This window comes from Gadus macrocephalus, chromosome 2, assembly GCF_031168955.1.
Source record: "Gadus macrocephalus chromosome 2, ASM3116895v1".
Classification (NCBI taxonomy): Eukaryota; Metazoa; Chordata; class Actinopteri; order Gadiformes; family Gadidae; genus Gadus; species Gadus macrocephalus.
In genome coordinates, this window is record NC_082383.1 from 10,795,900 (window position 1) to 10,809,798 (window position 13,899).

Here is a 13,899-nt window from a genome sequence, read left to right on the forward strand (position 1 = left end):
AGAGAGGCTGCCGAAGGGGTTGGTAAGAGAATTGAAGGAAGTGAAAGAGAACAGGCTGTTTTCTCCTATCTAGAGAGAGAGAGAGAGAGAGAGAGAGAGAGAGAGAGAGAGAGAGAGAGAGAGAGAGAGAGAGAGAGAGAGAGAGAGAGAGAGTAAGGGTTGTATGAGAGTCAGAGAAAACAGGAAAAGAATTTGAATACAACGGTTGTTTCTATTTCCTGTGTGCCTCAAAGTGTCCCCTCTGATTGGATGGATGCTCCTGAGGCTGTGTGTGTGCGTGCGTGTGCTGTCCTCATGGTTAATGCAGTCAGAGGATGCTGCTTTATCTAAGGCCAACTTGGTATATAAACAAAGGAGGAGCACTTTTACCTCCTTTGTTTGTACATTGTACCAAGTTGTTTATATAATGTCAGAACTAGATTTGACGTTTCACTGAATTCACCATTGGTATGATGAGTCTCTGGAAAACATGACAACTCACAAAAAAAATACAAATCTTATAAATAGAGGTTCCTCTATGCAAGTATATCTGTCTCATCAGATTTGACGTGGGGGGGCGTTATTTCTGCAACATGCACAAGTTTAAATTTAGACAAGAATAAAGTCGTTAACGTGCGGAAACATGCACAAGCTAAAACGTAACGTTTGTAACGTTAATTGTGACACCGGGCGCACGTTAAGTGGCTGGCTTCACAAACACCAGCCACGCTGTGGAACGAGAGCGCAGAGCGCAGAACGGGAATTCCGTAGGCCTACTCTCATTCCACTGTGGGCAGTGGGCTTCAGCTCGCCCAGCATCACACCAAACGTAGGCAAAGGGACCTCGGATCGCCCCAAATTGGTGCCTTAATAAATTGGCCTCCTTAATCCACTACAATTACACCTTACGCTGCATGCAAATCCAGCCAACTCACTGCAATAACGCACACACTTCGAAAACAAGCATTAGTTCATTGATACTATTATATTCATACTGCACAAAAAATAATAATAATAATAACGTGTGCATTATAACAAAAACATAAATAAGATATAAGACCCCCCCCTCACCTTGTTATTAAATGTGCTTAATAAATACATTTGATTTGCATTTTACCGACCGAATCAATGGATAGGGCGTTTAGTCAGGTCCACCACCGTTTTACCTTTGAGCCTTTCCTTTTATGGGCTACTGTGTAAAATGCTGTTTAGAATTAATGTTTGTATCAAGAAATAATGACCCAGCCAGCGATGCTCTTATTCAAGCTCTCCTCGCCCGCTCGGACTCCTTGCTTGAACGCGATCTAGCATCTAGGATTCGATTGGTCTTCCTTGGGTCCCCTTCTGTTAACACTGATTTTCATACATTGAATTTGGCAGCTGACTTTGGCATGTTGAATTTGGGACGTTGAAAATATTTAAGTTGATTTTTTAAACGTTGAATATTTGATTTTGAATGTTTAAACTTTGAAAAAAATAAAGGTGAAAATGATTTGTTGAAAATTCTAAGAGATAAATTCAGAGGCAAAAATTCCAGACACCTTATTTCAATGCATAGATATTCAGTTCTAAAAATTCAATGCCTGTTTATTTTCAAATCCGATGATAAAGATTTACTACATCCTCGATACATCGTTGACTTTCTATCACTATACGCATGTCATCATCCGAGTGACATAATTCCCTCTCTTTCCCTGTGTGTGTGTGTGTGTGTGTGTGTGTGTGTGTGTGTGTGTGTGTGTGTGTGTGTGTGTGTGTGTGTGTGTGTGTGTGTGTGTGTGTGTGTGTGTGTGTGTGTGTGTGTGTGTGTGTGTGTGTGTGTGTGTGTGTGTGTGTGTGTGTGTGTGTGTGTGTATCATTGCCGTGGTCATCATATCCAGGTCGGCGACAAGGTGATGGTGATGAGCCGCTCGGGCCTCTGGCAGGAAGTGGCGGTGGTGCCCGCAGTCCAGACCTTCCCCATCCCCGAGGGCATGAGCTTCGAGGAGGCGGCTGCACTGCCTGTCAACTACGTCACGGCGTACATGATGCTGTTCGACTTCGGCAACCTGCGGCCTAACCAGAGCGTTCTGGTCCACTCCGCAGCAGGTACGCGACACCAAAGAAACAGGAAATCAAAGCAAAACAGGCACAGAAATAAGTAAACACTTGATCCATGAACACTTTATAATGATGTAGTAGGCATTTATATGCCTCAATAATGAACTAATAACTCGCAAAATATGAATACACATTTAAAGATGATTAATAATTGTATTTTATAGTTGGGGGCACCTATCTCTAGGAGCTAGGGGCTGGATAAATGAACATATCATTCCATCCAGTGGACTGTCTCAACTGGTATGCTGATCTATCCATCACACATCCGGATGGACACTCCCACTTCACTAGAGATTACATTTTGTCATAGCTTGTAATGGCATCTGATATCTGAAATCTGGTGATAAAAAAGGTCTCATTTCAGCTATATATCAGCTCACATATCAGCTTCAAGTGTATATCATTTTTCTATTTATGTAAGTTCACCATTCACCAAAGGCTAATAAATGACTTACAACTGACCATTATCTTTGACTACTATTGCTATTTAGTCATTTTATCATAATCTGACAGGTCAAAAGGTCAACACACAGAAACATATGAACACATAGACACACGCATGGACACATAACCAGAAGATTCTTGCCGTCACATATAGCTGTTGTTGTTTTGGTTTAGCACTTAGGGTTGACTGCTCTGAGAGTGCTACACTTAAATAAAGGTCAGTAAACTTCAGCTAACACCACTGCACAGTCGTTGCATTGAAATGGCCTGGCTAAGCGAGGCAGAATTCGATATCACACCAAGTAAAATAATTGCATGTCATTAATTTTGTTTCTTTGTGCTAGGTTCAGTATACTACAGTTTAATATATGTTTATTGATGATGTACAATCATGTATCAACGTAGTGTTCTTCAAGCCCTTGCTTATGCGTCCCACTTGCATATGAATCTATTGAAGTGTAATTCCGGCTATTTTCCCGTTGATAATCAAGTATAGAGCTTGCCCGGAGCAATGTAAGATCGCAAATAGCTTCCATGTTATTGGCGCAGGTCGTTATTGGTCAAAGCGAAGCACTAACATTGCTCAAAATAGCACCAAACCTCTGCTGTAGCATAGGGTCCCTACACATAAAACGAAGCATCAACAACTTAGTTAGCGTACCGGGCGTACACAAGTTGATTACCGGCTACCGTAAATAATATAATAGCGGCGGCAACAGAATGTACTTAACATTCTCCCCTCTTGATAATTGGCTGTTTTAAATTGTTGCCGCCTTTATTATATTATTTACGGTAGCCGGTCATTGACTTGTGTGGACTTCCTTGAAACATGGACCTACCGGTAATGTAAAAGACCCTTGGTTTAATTTTTGCCAGGATTACACTTTATGGCTACCTAACAACTCTGTTAGTATCCCACCACCTCAAAACCACAATCATGTAAGCTGCATATTTCCCTTTATCTCCCTTGGCTCTACTGAGGCTGTCGTGTAGAGTGTATTGAATGTGCAACTCACACCTGCCACCTGGATGTGGAGGGGTCAGAGTTGACTTCGTGGAGGTGGGGGGGAAGGGATGAGGGAGCTGAGGGACTGCACACACCTGTGCCGGGGTGGCTGAGAAACAAGCAGCATGAGAGTGTGTGACACTGTTATTCACCATCAGCCCAGCTGCAAAGAAATATGAGGACAATAAGTCTCACCACTGTTGACGGGGAGTGGGTGTTGATGGCCGAGTTAAGCAAGCTACGCAGAGGGAAGCATACATCTGTTATGCAGTCAAGAAAACAAAAATTACACATTTATCCCACAAATGTACCCTCCCCAGAGCTGGGGGTTATCCTTTCGGAAGGAATTCCTGAATTTGTCACTCAGATTGTAATAGTAACATGTTTTTCATTTAAAAACTCGCCTCCTGTTTGGCTTGACATTGAGCAGCAGGTGGGCCATTATCCTTTCAGAAGTGCAGGGGCCAACATTTCTAAAACATTATTGGTGTTTCGTCTGCCTCTCCACCTATTAAACCATTGAGTTAGCCTATCTAAGCACTATGACTATTATTTTCTGTCTGCTGTTGTCTCTACTGTTCTGTCATTTTGCAGACATATTTATCTTGTATTGACTCTGACCACAAGTAATTTTGAGTTGAATTTGGCAATTAAGGAAAATAAACTGCAAAATGTATTTGCAAACATTTGATTTGTGGTAAAAGATAATGTAGAAGGCGAGAGTAAGTAAATGACCATTTATATAACAGATAATGTTAGACGCATTTGCAGAGATACATGGCTTAAAACTTTGGAGGAGGGAAAAGTGTTTGAAGGAGGGAAAAGTGTGGCCCCCTTGCCTCCCTGCCTCCGGGCGCCGACCCTGTTGAGCAGTTGTCAGGGACATTGGGACCGCTGTGGAATGGAGAAGCGGGAGCCAGTCAGCCAGTCAGCCAGGTGGTTCTAGACCCAGTGCTTACGTACATTTTATTTAGACGAGAACTGTGCTACATTTCCTCCTTGCCTCAATTGAATCAGAGGCTCTGGTTTCTTTTGAACCGAGTGACCTTAGCCTAACTTTATCGGGACATTTGAAATCAGTTTTGAGAAGAGAGAACACGTTTTGTGTGCAATGTTTCATTTTGAAGAGATTTTAGAGTCTTGACAAAATGGTGAATTCATTTCAGTTTTGTGTTTCGAGTTTTGAGAAATTGAGCTATCGTTTCAGAAAACGTGTTTAAACGATTGAGAAAAACTTTAATTGATGCTCTCTAAGGGATATTCATATGATAGCTGTGTTTATCGTTTTGGTGGAAAGAATCAGTTTTGAGAAGAGAGAACATGTTTTGAGCACAGTGTTTCATTTGAAAGACATTTGTGGAGTTTTGTCAAAATGGTGAACTCATTTCAGTTTGGTGTTTAGAGTTTTGAGAAATGTGGCTATAGTTTCAGAAAACGTGACTAAAATGCTAATATTTTAATTCTAACATGTAAATATAATCACTCAGTCAGTTACTTGCAGAATTTACTAAAATGGCACGCTAATGTGATGTGATCTCTCTAGAGATGATATGACAGTGGTTCCAGAAGCATGAATGTAGCGAATCATGTAATCTTTTTTTTTTTTTGCTGCAACATTCTAGTCGCCAGAGAGGGATAATTTAGTGATTTTAAAATTATTTATTTTATCTTCAGTGTGTATTGGCCAATCTGATATGTCTTGACACGATTGCGATGCAGCCTACGCATAGCATGCACGCAAACTCACAGCCAGACACAAGAACTCCTTCTAATTCAAGAGCAGCTTTTTCTTTAATGACATAGAAAAGTTAGATTAGAAAGAAAAGAAGACTGAAACCTATTTTTTACATACTTCCATATTGTGTTGTAATGCAAGCTGCATTGATTATTGCATTGTTCATAGAAAGTCATATTTGAGACAAAAGCTTTTTCTCTAATAAAATATTAGATAAGTTAATTAATCTGTTGATGTCTTTAATGATCATCACAAAATTAGGAACTGATTAGCAATTTGAGTATCAAACTCAGACGTAAATATTTGGAAATGTATGTACATAAAAAAATGTGTTGCATCAAGATGCATCGATAATCATTTTAGAATCGAATCGTTGACCTCATAATCTGAATCTAATCGAAACGTGAGGTGCCAAGAGATTCCCACCACTAATGTTGACCACACAAACACGATGAGAGTGGAAAGGCCTATTATTTTGTTAGTCTGTAGTAGACAAAGCTTTAGTGCAGCAGAGAGCTCATGCTAAACCTTTAGTGGTTCAAATAACAAATTATACCATCTAATAATGAAAGTTAAATTTAATTTGTCAAGGATGCATGAAACCAATGTATTGTGCTTAAGAAGTGGTCACATGTGATCCCATAATGCAACGGCTGTCTGAGAGAAATCACTTGATTTGTGAACTTTTGTCTCAAATATCAGGTCCCATGACATGTGTCACAACTCTCTATGCAGAGGAGTGTGTGCCCATGTGTGTGTGTGTGTGTGTGTGTGTGTGTGTGTGTGTGTGTGTGTGTGTGTGTGTGTGTGTGTGTGTGTGTGTGTGTGTGTGTGTGTGTGTGTGTGTGTGTGTGTGTGTGCGTGCGTGCATGCGTAGTTGTGTGTGTTTGTGTGTGTGTGCTTGTGCATTCATGAATGTGTGCAACCCGGCATCGCTGACTACTCCTCATGTCTCTCTCTCTCTCTCTCTCTCTCTCTCTCTCTCTCTCTCTCTCTCTCTCTCTCTCTCTCTCTCTCTCTCTCTCTCTCTCTCTCTCTCTCTCTCTCTCTCTCTCTCTCTCTTGCTCCAAACAATGGTTGTTTGTGTCTCCTCCGCAGTCCAACCTCGCTCAACCACTGGCGTGCACATCTGCATCCTCCTCCCGCAGCCCCCCCAGGGCCGGGCCCCCCCCCCCCCCCCCCCCCCCCCCACGCTCAGGGGGTTCCGGCTGACCCCTCGCTAGCCGTGCTCGGCTCACCGGCCCCCCATACTCACATTAACACCCCGTCCTGCTGCTTTGGGTTTTTTCTCCAGAGAGCACATTGACATTTTGTATGTGTTGGGGGGCTCTACACTCTACACTCTACACCCAGGGCCAAGAGCTTTTCCTATGACCTCCCTGTGAACCAGGCCCTAATGTTTATGGACTTGGCGCGCAGCCTGACCGTACCGCACCCACACCGCTACATTCAGGCATTATGGTGCATGACATATGAGGTCAATCTCTTGTGTGTCCTGGGATCAGTTGGCTAGGCAAATGCAAATCCTACGCATTTTGTTGAAGTTGGATGTGGGGGGGCCCATTGTTTTGCCATTTAAATCGCGTCTTGCAGCGGGAGTTGGTGACGTCTTCATCCTGTTTACAGGCGTTTGGCTTTTTCAAGCCGTAGCTCTCCCACATCTTCACGTCAGCCATCCTCTACTCGGCACACTTGACGAGGTGCTCATCGTACAGTATAGCTGTGTTTGTCTGTAACAATTTAAGAGACTGTGTAGCTGCGTTTGTCTGTAACATGCTTGAAGATTGTATGTAGCTGCGTTTGTCTGTACCGTGTTTGAAGACTGTGTGTAGCTGCGTTGGTCTGTAACCTCTTTGAGGACAGTGTGTAGCTGTGTTTGTCTTGAAGACGGCGGGCGTTTTCCAAGCGACAAACTGTCATGAATGGTTTACACCACTCGATGGATCTGCAAGACTGTCAACTCTTATTTTAGTCTTAATTTGCATCTTGGTATCACTGAACAAGTTTTTTATATTCCGTGCGTTTTGGTATTTGGTGGAGCCCAGTTTCTCTTCATACAGCAGCCTTTAAACAAAGGATGCTGAAGTAGTTCGAAAAAAATACCAAAACAAAATACCTAAAAAAGACATAGAAGGAATCTTTATAGGCACAGAACTTTCCAGAATAGAATTATTCCATTCTACCATTAGAAAGCTATACAACAGCCTAAAAGACAATGCCCATTAAGGACGGGGTTTGGTGTTTTAAACGGCACTGTTAGGCCTGTAATCCATAATCATTTCTCAATGGAAAATCAGGCCGGCTACTTTGAGCATTAGTTCAAATGTATATTATAGATATATTCTGCCGTCTCCAAAAAAGCTTCTCTATTCTCTCTTTTTCGCTCCCCATCGCTCTATTCTGTGGAGGAGGTCTTAGCCTAGTTTTTTCTGAGAATGCTAATTCAGGCTGACTTCTGAAAAGTAGTGTGGGCTGTGTGAGTGAACTGCCTCTGCTCTGTGCATCCTTCAGTCCCCAGCCTAGCGTACCCTGAGGCAGATTGGCTGCAGCGATAAGGCAGGGGAGGGGCTGTCCCCCAGGTCAGCCTCCACCACTAACCGACGAATCACATCGCTCCGCTCATGCGCTCGTCAGCCGCTTAACCTTTCCCAAACAATTGCAACGACCACATAGCAGGTGTATTGGAGATGGAGAGCTGCGTCGTGTTTTGCATGCCTGCCCATCCAACTGTTGTGTATTGCATTCTAATTTTTTTTAAATGTTAGAATGTTATGTGTGTGTGTGTGTGTGTGTTTGTGTGATTTAAGTGTGTCTGTATGTGTGTATGAGTCTGGAGTGTTCTAGTGTGTGTGGGTGTGTGTGACTTATGTGTGTGTGTGTGTGCCTAATGTTATAAGTGTAATATAGTGTGGATATGTATGTGTGCGTGCACGCATGTGGGCATGCATGCTTTGTGTGTAGCGTTTGTGTATTGTGTATGTTTCTAGTGTGTTATTGTGTTACAACATGACATGGTGTATTATGAATGTTTGTTTGAGTATTCTGAGAAATCCTTTTGAGGAAACGTGCAGCAACAGCAGCAACCTCCTCACGATTCCACAGGATGTTATTTCATTCACTCACATTCACTACAAATGGGCTTCCTTTTCTCCTCACACAGAAATACCACTGAGAGGAACCCATTTATCCACTGCTGTGGCCTTACACATAAAACACACACACACACACACACACACACACACACACACACACACACACACACACACACACACACACACACACACACACACACACACAAAAAAACAGCACACACCTACGTATGCATGCACCCACCCACACAAACACTCACGTACACAATCCTATCATCAAAAAAATGGCTTGTTACATAATCAAGAGTCACTGCGAACCAAGCTCTATGCTGATCAAAATCAAGGACGATAGGTGCAGATTTCTTTCAGGCAATAGACATTTAGATGTATTTATTATTATATACACCATTTTTTAAAGTTGCATTTTATGAAGATTCCATGGTCGAAGTTAAATAGGCTAGTTTCAGTTGGTGATTTTCGGTTGGCCTGTTTATGCTCCAGTTCTGTTTAACCATAGAATGGTAATGCTAATGGTAGCTTATGATTGGGGTTGCTTTGTCCAGGAAAAACATTTCAAAATAAGCTAAAAATATTAAACATAGAAATGTACAGTCTTAAAATATGTGTGTGTGTGTGTGTGTGTGTGTGTGTGTGTGTGTGTGTGTGTGTGTGTGTGTGTGTGTGTGTGTGTGTGTGTGTGTGTGTGTGTATGGGTGTGGGTGTGGTCGTGTGTTTACATGGCAGATCAAGTGTTTATTGTCCTCCATTATAACCTTAAAAATCATCCCAAACTCCCTCTATGAGTGTGTGTGTGCGCCGCGGGACTGTGCATGCACTTGCATGCATGCATACAGTCATGCACGTCCGTGCATACATTACATACACACGTGCATCTGCGTTTAAAAAAGAGAACCAGCATTCTCCATTCTAGCCTGGATTCCACAGTGTTTTTCCCAGGAGTCATTCCAACAGCCTCTTAGCAAGCCGTGCCAGACACGCCAAGCACTGTTTTTGCCAAAATGGGAGAGTGTGGTGATGCAGAGTGAGGGACAGAGGGCAGTTGTATATCCTGCATCCTATACCACATATCTTTCCCCTGAGGGACAACAAATTAGATAGGTGAGCACCTCCGTCTCCCTCATGCCCCGCTGTGTCAACATTTTAATTCAATCTTAAGGGGAACAAATGGGATTAGCCCTGGCTATTAAATGACCACTTCCCTGGACAGTGCGTTTGGAATTGTATACACGTATTTGAATTTGATTGTTATGTGCACTGCATTCTATGATTTAATATTAATTGAAAGGAATCTTATCTTATATTAATATGCTATAAAATAAACATAAACTATGCAAAAATAACTATTTATTGTTCACACTCATATGTGTAGGATGTAAGGAGCAAATTCTTACTCTCCCAATGGCGAACTACTGATGGACATATATTTTAACCTGGGAACTTTTTTGCGAGGATTAGCAGATTTTTTGCATAGCAGCCTAAAGATCATTCTGCTTGGGTCCTGGCATCTTCCTAATGTGTGTGTGAGTGTGTGTGTGTGTGTGTGTGTGTGTGTGTGTGTGTGTGTGTGTGTGTGTGTGTGTGTGTGTGTGTGTGTGTGTGTATTAGTGTGTGTGTAGAGTGTTAGTGTGTGTGTGTGTGTGTGTGTGTGTGTGTGTGTGTGTGTGTGTGTGTGTGTGTGTGTGTGTGTGTGTGTGTGTGTGTGTGTGTGTGTGTGTGTGTGTGTGTGTGTGTGCGTGTGCTTGTGTGTGTGTGTGCGTGTGTGTGTGTGTGTGTTGTAGGTGGATGGGGGAAGCTTGCTGGTATTGGGTAACGGGTGAGTAGGTTGGTAATGCAGGCTATGTGGTCATGTGATGCAGGATCTGTCTTAAGGTTAGTAGACCGATGCTGGTTCCCATGCTACCCAGATTAAAAAAAAATCCTTATTTCTGTAAAGAAAGAAGAAGAAAATATAAAATATCTTTGAAGTGTGTGGTCACAAGTGTTTATTATTATTTCTTAATTGCACTGCATTCATTTGCCAATTTAATATTGCGTCTTAGAAACGATGTAGTTGTCTTGAAAGAGTCTCTGACATCTACATTGCATTCTTATTATTTCTGTACCACAAGACGCTTGCAATGTCATGTTACATTTGTGATCTTATCCCATGGTACAGCATGCCCACACACAGACACACACACACATACACACACACACACACACACACACAAAGCCAAGCACATACTCCTAGACGACTTGCTATCAGCTGTCGCTGTACGTGGGCACAAGGCTCATCGGTTACTGTAAGGCTAATGTGAACCAGGGGGTTTACCATTGTCATCCAAAGGCTCCTTCCTGTGTGTCCAAAAAGAACCTATCAAAGATACAAAATGGCTCCCCTTGCTCAGTCATCTGTAAATTGGTTGGAGGTTGCCTTGGCAACCAAAACTTGGTTTCAGTTGGAGGACAAGTAGGAACAGTGCTAATATGAAGGAGCCTCCACAGTGCTCCCCTGCGACAGCAACAGCCTTGATCTGGTTAGTTTGTCGGATCCTTTCTTTCCGTGTGCGTGTCTGTGTGTCATTTGGTTCATATTTACATTGTTTTTGCCTGGCGTCAGTCATTGATTGTCGTTAAAATAAAATTTGTTGTGCCATTGAAAGGCAATATAGCAGAGCAATATTTGTTCCAGGTGCTTGCATGCATCTCTTAAATTCAGGTTATTCAAGCGATGTGATCAATAGCAACATACACATCAACATCTGCAGGTTTTCTAAGTCACCAGACCGTCCAACACAACCAACAGTAGTGCCATAATTATATCTAGCTCTCTGTTTAATCCCAGCCCCAACAGCATCACCTGTATCATTAAGAACGGAACTCAGGGAGATTGCCATATTGTGGCCTGTGTCACTTTGTGCTACCCCACCCGAGATAAGGATGGGCTTTTTAGCTCCTCAGGCATGAGTGACCTTTATGGCAGGGCTTCAGCTGCTGTCCGCCCAGGCGCGCTCTGTCTCAAACAAGCTCCTGCGTATCAGTTACCTATTACAACCTGCTGGGCTGCTTCAGCAAACACCGCCCACAACTTTGCAAAGAAATTACAAAATAGAGGGAAAATCAAACACTGATCGCCCCACACAAACACACCTCAACCTGAGTACCTTTGGTTTCGGAACAGTCTGCTCTCGTTTGGAGATCGTAGACGACATCATGTCGCTGTGTACCGAGAACGTACCACGTCCAACAGGCAGGAGCGTTCGGCAGCAATGTTTATCTTATTATTCAGACAATGCCCTCTATCTCCTCTTCCCTAACAAACACAAATACCTCAACTGGGTCAAATAGTTTATTATCGGTAAAATAGGTCATTTTTGACCTGGTTGTCTCGAACACGAAGAAAATGTCCTTACAATGTAATTTAAAACACAATGAACACAGTTACGTTTCCATGCGTGCATTTATGTGTAGGTGTTTGTTTTAGCCCAGGGCAGCACAAGGTAATTGTATTTAATGTTCTCCGAGCTTTTAGTTTCCCCCCTGAGCCCAACAAACACATAACCATAGCATTATTGACTGAGACCATAAATAATGAAAACCATATTTCCCTGCTGTTGAGAAGATTTGTGGAATGGCTTCGACGGTTCAGCAAGCATCCATCCAGGCTGGCTCAGTGCCAGTCCTGGACACCTGAGTGGCCATTACCAGGGAAGACGGTCCTTTAGCCTTCCCTCTGTTGTTTGCGCACATTACACACACACACACACACACACACCATGGTGCCGCTCAGCCTTTCATCTCCTTCCTTCTCCTCTCTTCTTGCAGGTGGCGTGGGCATTGCCGCCACCCCAACTGTGCCAGACTGTGAAGGATGTGACTGTGTTCGGCACAGCGTCAGCCAGCAAGCACGAGACCATCAGCCAGGGTGGGGTCACGCACCCCATCGATTACCGCACCAAGGACTACGTGGAGGAGGTCCGCAAGATCAGCCCCAAAGGTGATTGGTGGTTTGCTTTCATCCCATGATGACACTTTGTTTGAATGTTATCGAGGGGAAACCGATGAAGTACTAAAGTGATTTAAATATGTCTGGTATGTATTGACTGTTAATACGAGAAATTGACTCCTTTCTGTCAATGTTTCAGGTCACTGAATCCTCCACTGCCACAGAGCAATATGAGGCAGTGGCTGTACATTGGAATTGTAGCAGCAGCCACATGAATGCTTGCATATGATTGAATTTATCTGTGGTAACATTCTCAGCCTAACGCCATGTTTTTGTTAGACTGGCAGTGTGAAGAAAGACAATTATTCTTCAGTTACAACTAAGTGATTAATTTGAGCTTTTTGCATTCCCTGTGTTCAAACCTTCTACATGAATCCCTGAACGTTAATCATAACGGCACCCTCTCTTTCCCTGAGAATCGCTTTAAGTTATTGGGAGGTAGAACTTCATAGCTAACCAGACAACACCCCAAATCAATAGAACTAGACAGCTTGGAAACAGATCAAAGCATGCAAACATGTATTGGTTTTCCTCAAATATATATATCTCTCTCTGTACACCAAACATGATCTCCAGAGATGCCAGACCACATTTTTAGCAGTTAAAAGCATTTCATACAGGATGCAATTATGCAAGGGAGCAGGTGAAAGAGAGAGAGAGAGAGAGAGAGAGAGAGAGAGAGAGAGAGAGAGAGAGAGAGAGAGAGAGAGAGAGAGAGAGAGAGAGAGAGAGAGAGAGAGGGAGAGGGAGAGAGGGGGTGCTACAGAACGAGACGGAGGGAGGAAGAGAGCTGGAGAGAGAAAGAGAGAAGGGGTCGAAGAGCGCTGGAGAGAGAGGGGGAGAGATGAGGGGGAGAGAGAGGGGGAGAGAGAGCAAGGGAGGGCATTAACTGAAAAGTAGATGAGAATAGATTGACAGCAAAAAATTAAATGAAAGGATAGAAGCAGACGGACAGACACAAAGCAGATACAACATAGCCAATTAGAGGCCAGGATAAATGTCAATGTGTCCATCAATCTTTCTAGGCTATGTTCCAAGAGCCCTCCTGCTGTGAAGCTCTACGAATCAATAGAAAAAGGAGGTTTACTGCAAGGAGGCGTGGTTCCTGGGTTTAAGGGGGCCCTCTTGTGAACATCATTAGAGCCAAAGCTCTAAGGCACTAGCAAGCACACACGTAAACTAGACTTCTTTGAGTTAGGCCACCGCTGCTTTCCATCTGTTGGGGGACAATAGTGAGTTTGTTTCTTCGATAATAAAAAAAAAAGACAAAATCTGCCTCTTAGCATTGACACAAATGAAACAAGAGGAAAAATGTCATTCTTATGTCATCCTTCTCCTTCTCCTGACAGGTCCAAACACTGATGCATAAACATGCCACAGCTGGCCCACTCCGAGCCAATGTCATCCTCTGTACACCATATCAACACTAATCTCTCTTTCCTATACTATGCGACGTCTAGGACTTGATATTATTCTGGACCCTCTCGGAGGATCAGACACCCACAAGGCCTACAACCTGCTGAAGCCCATGGGCAAGCTC

At 43.1% G+C, this 13,899-nt stretch overlaps 1 protein-coding gene across 1 annotated transcript in view; it reads left to right on the forward strand.

Annotated features, from left to right (window-relative positions):
- vat1 (vesicle amine transport 1) overlaps positions 1-13,899 on the forward strand; it is a 26,254-nt gene that overhangs the window by 5,599 nt on the left and 6,756 nt on the right. Inside the window, 4 exon segments of the mRNA XM_060040566.1 lie at positions 1,860-2,067; positions 12,179-12,201; positions 12,203-12,350; positions 13,820-13,899. The exon segment at positions 13,820-13,899 is cut by the window's right edge and continues 7 nt beyond it. Of these exon segments, the coding sequence (XP_059896549.1) occupies positions 1,860-2,067; positions 12,179-12,201; positions 12,203-12,350; positions 13,820-13,899 (459 nt within the window).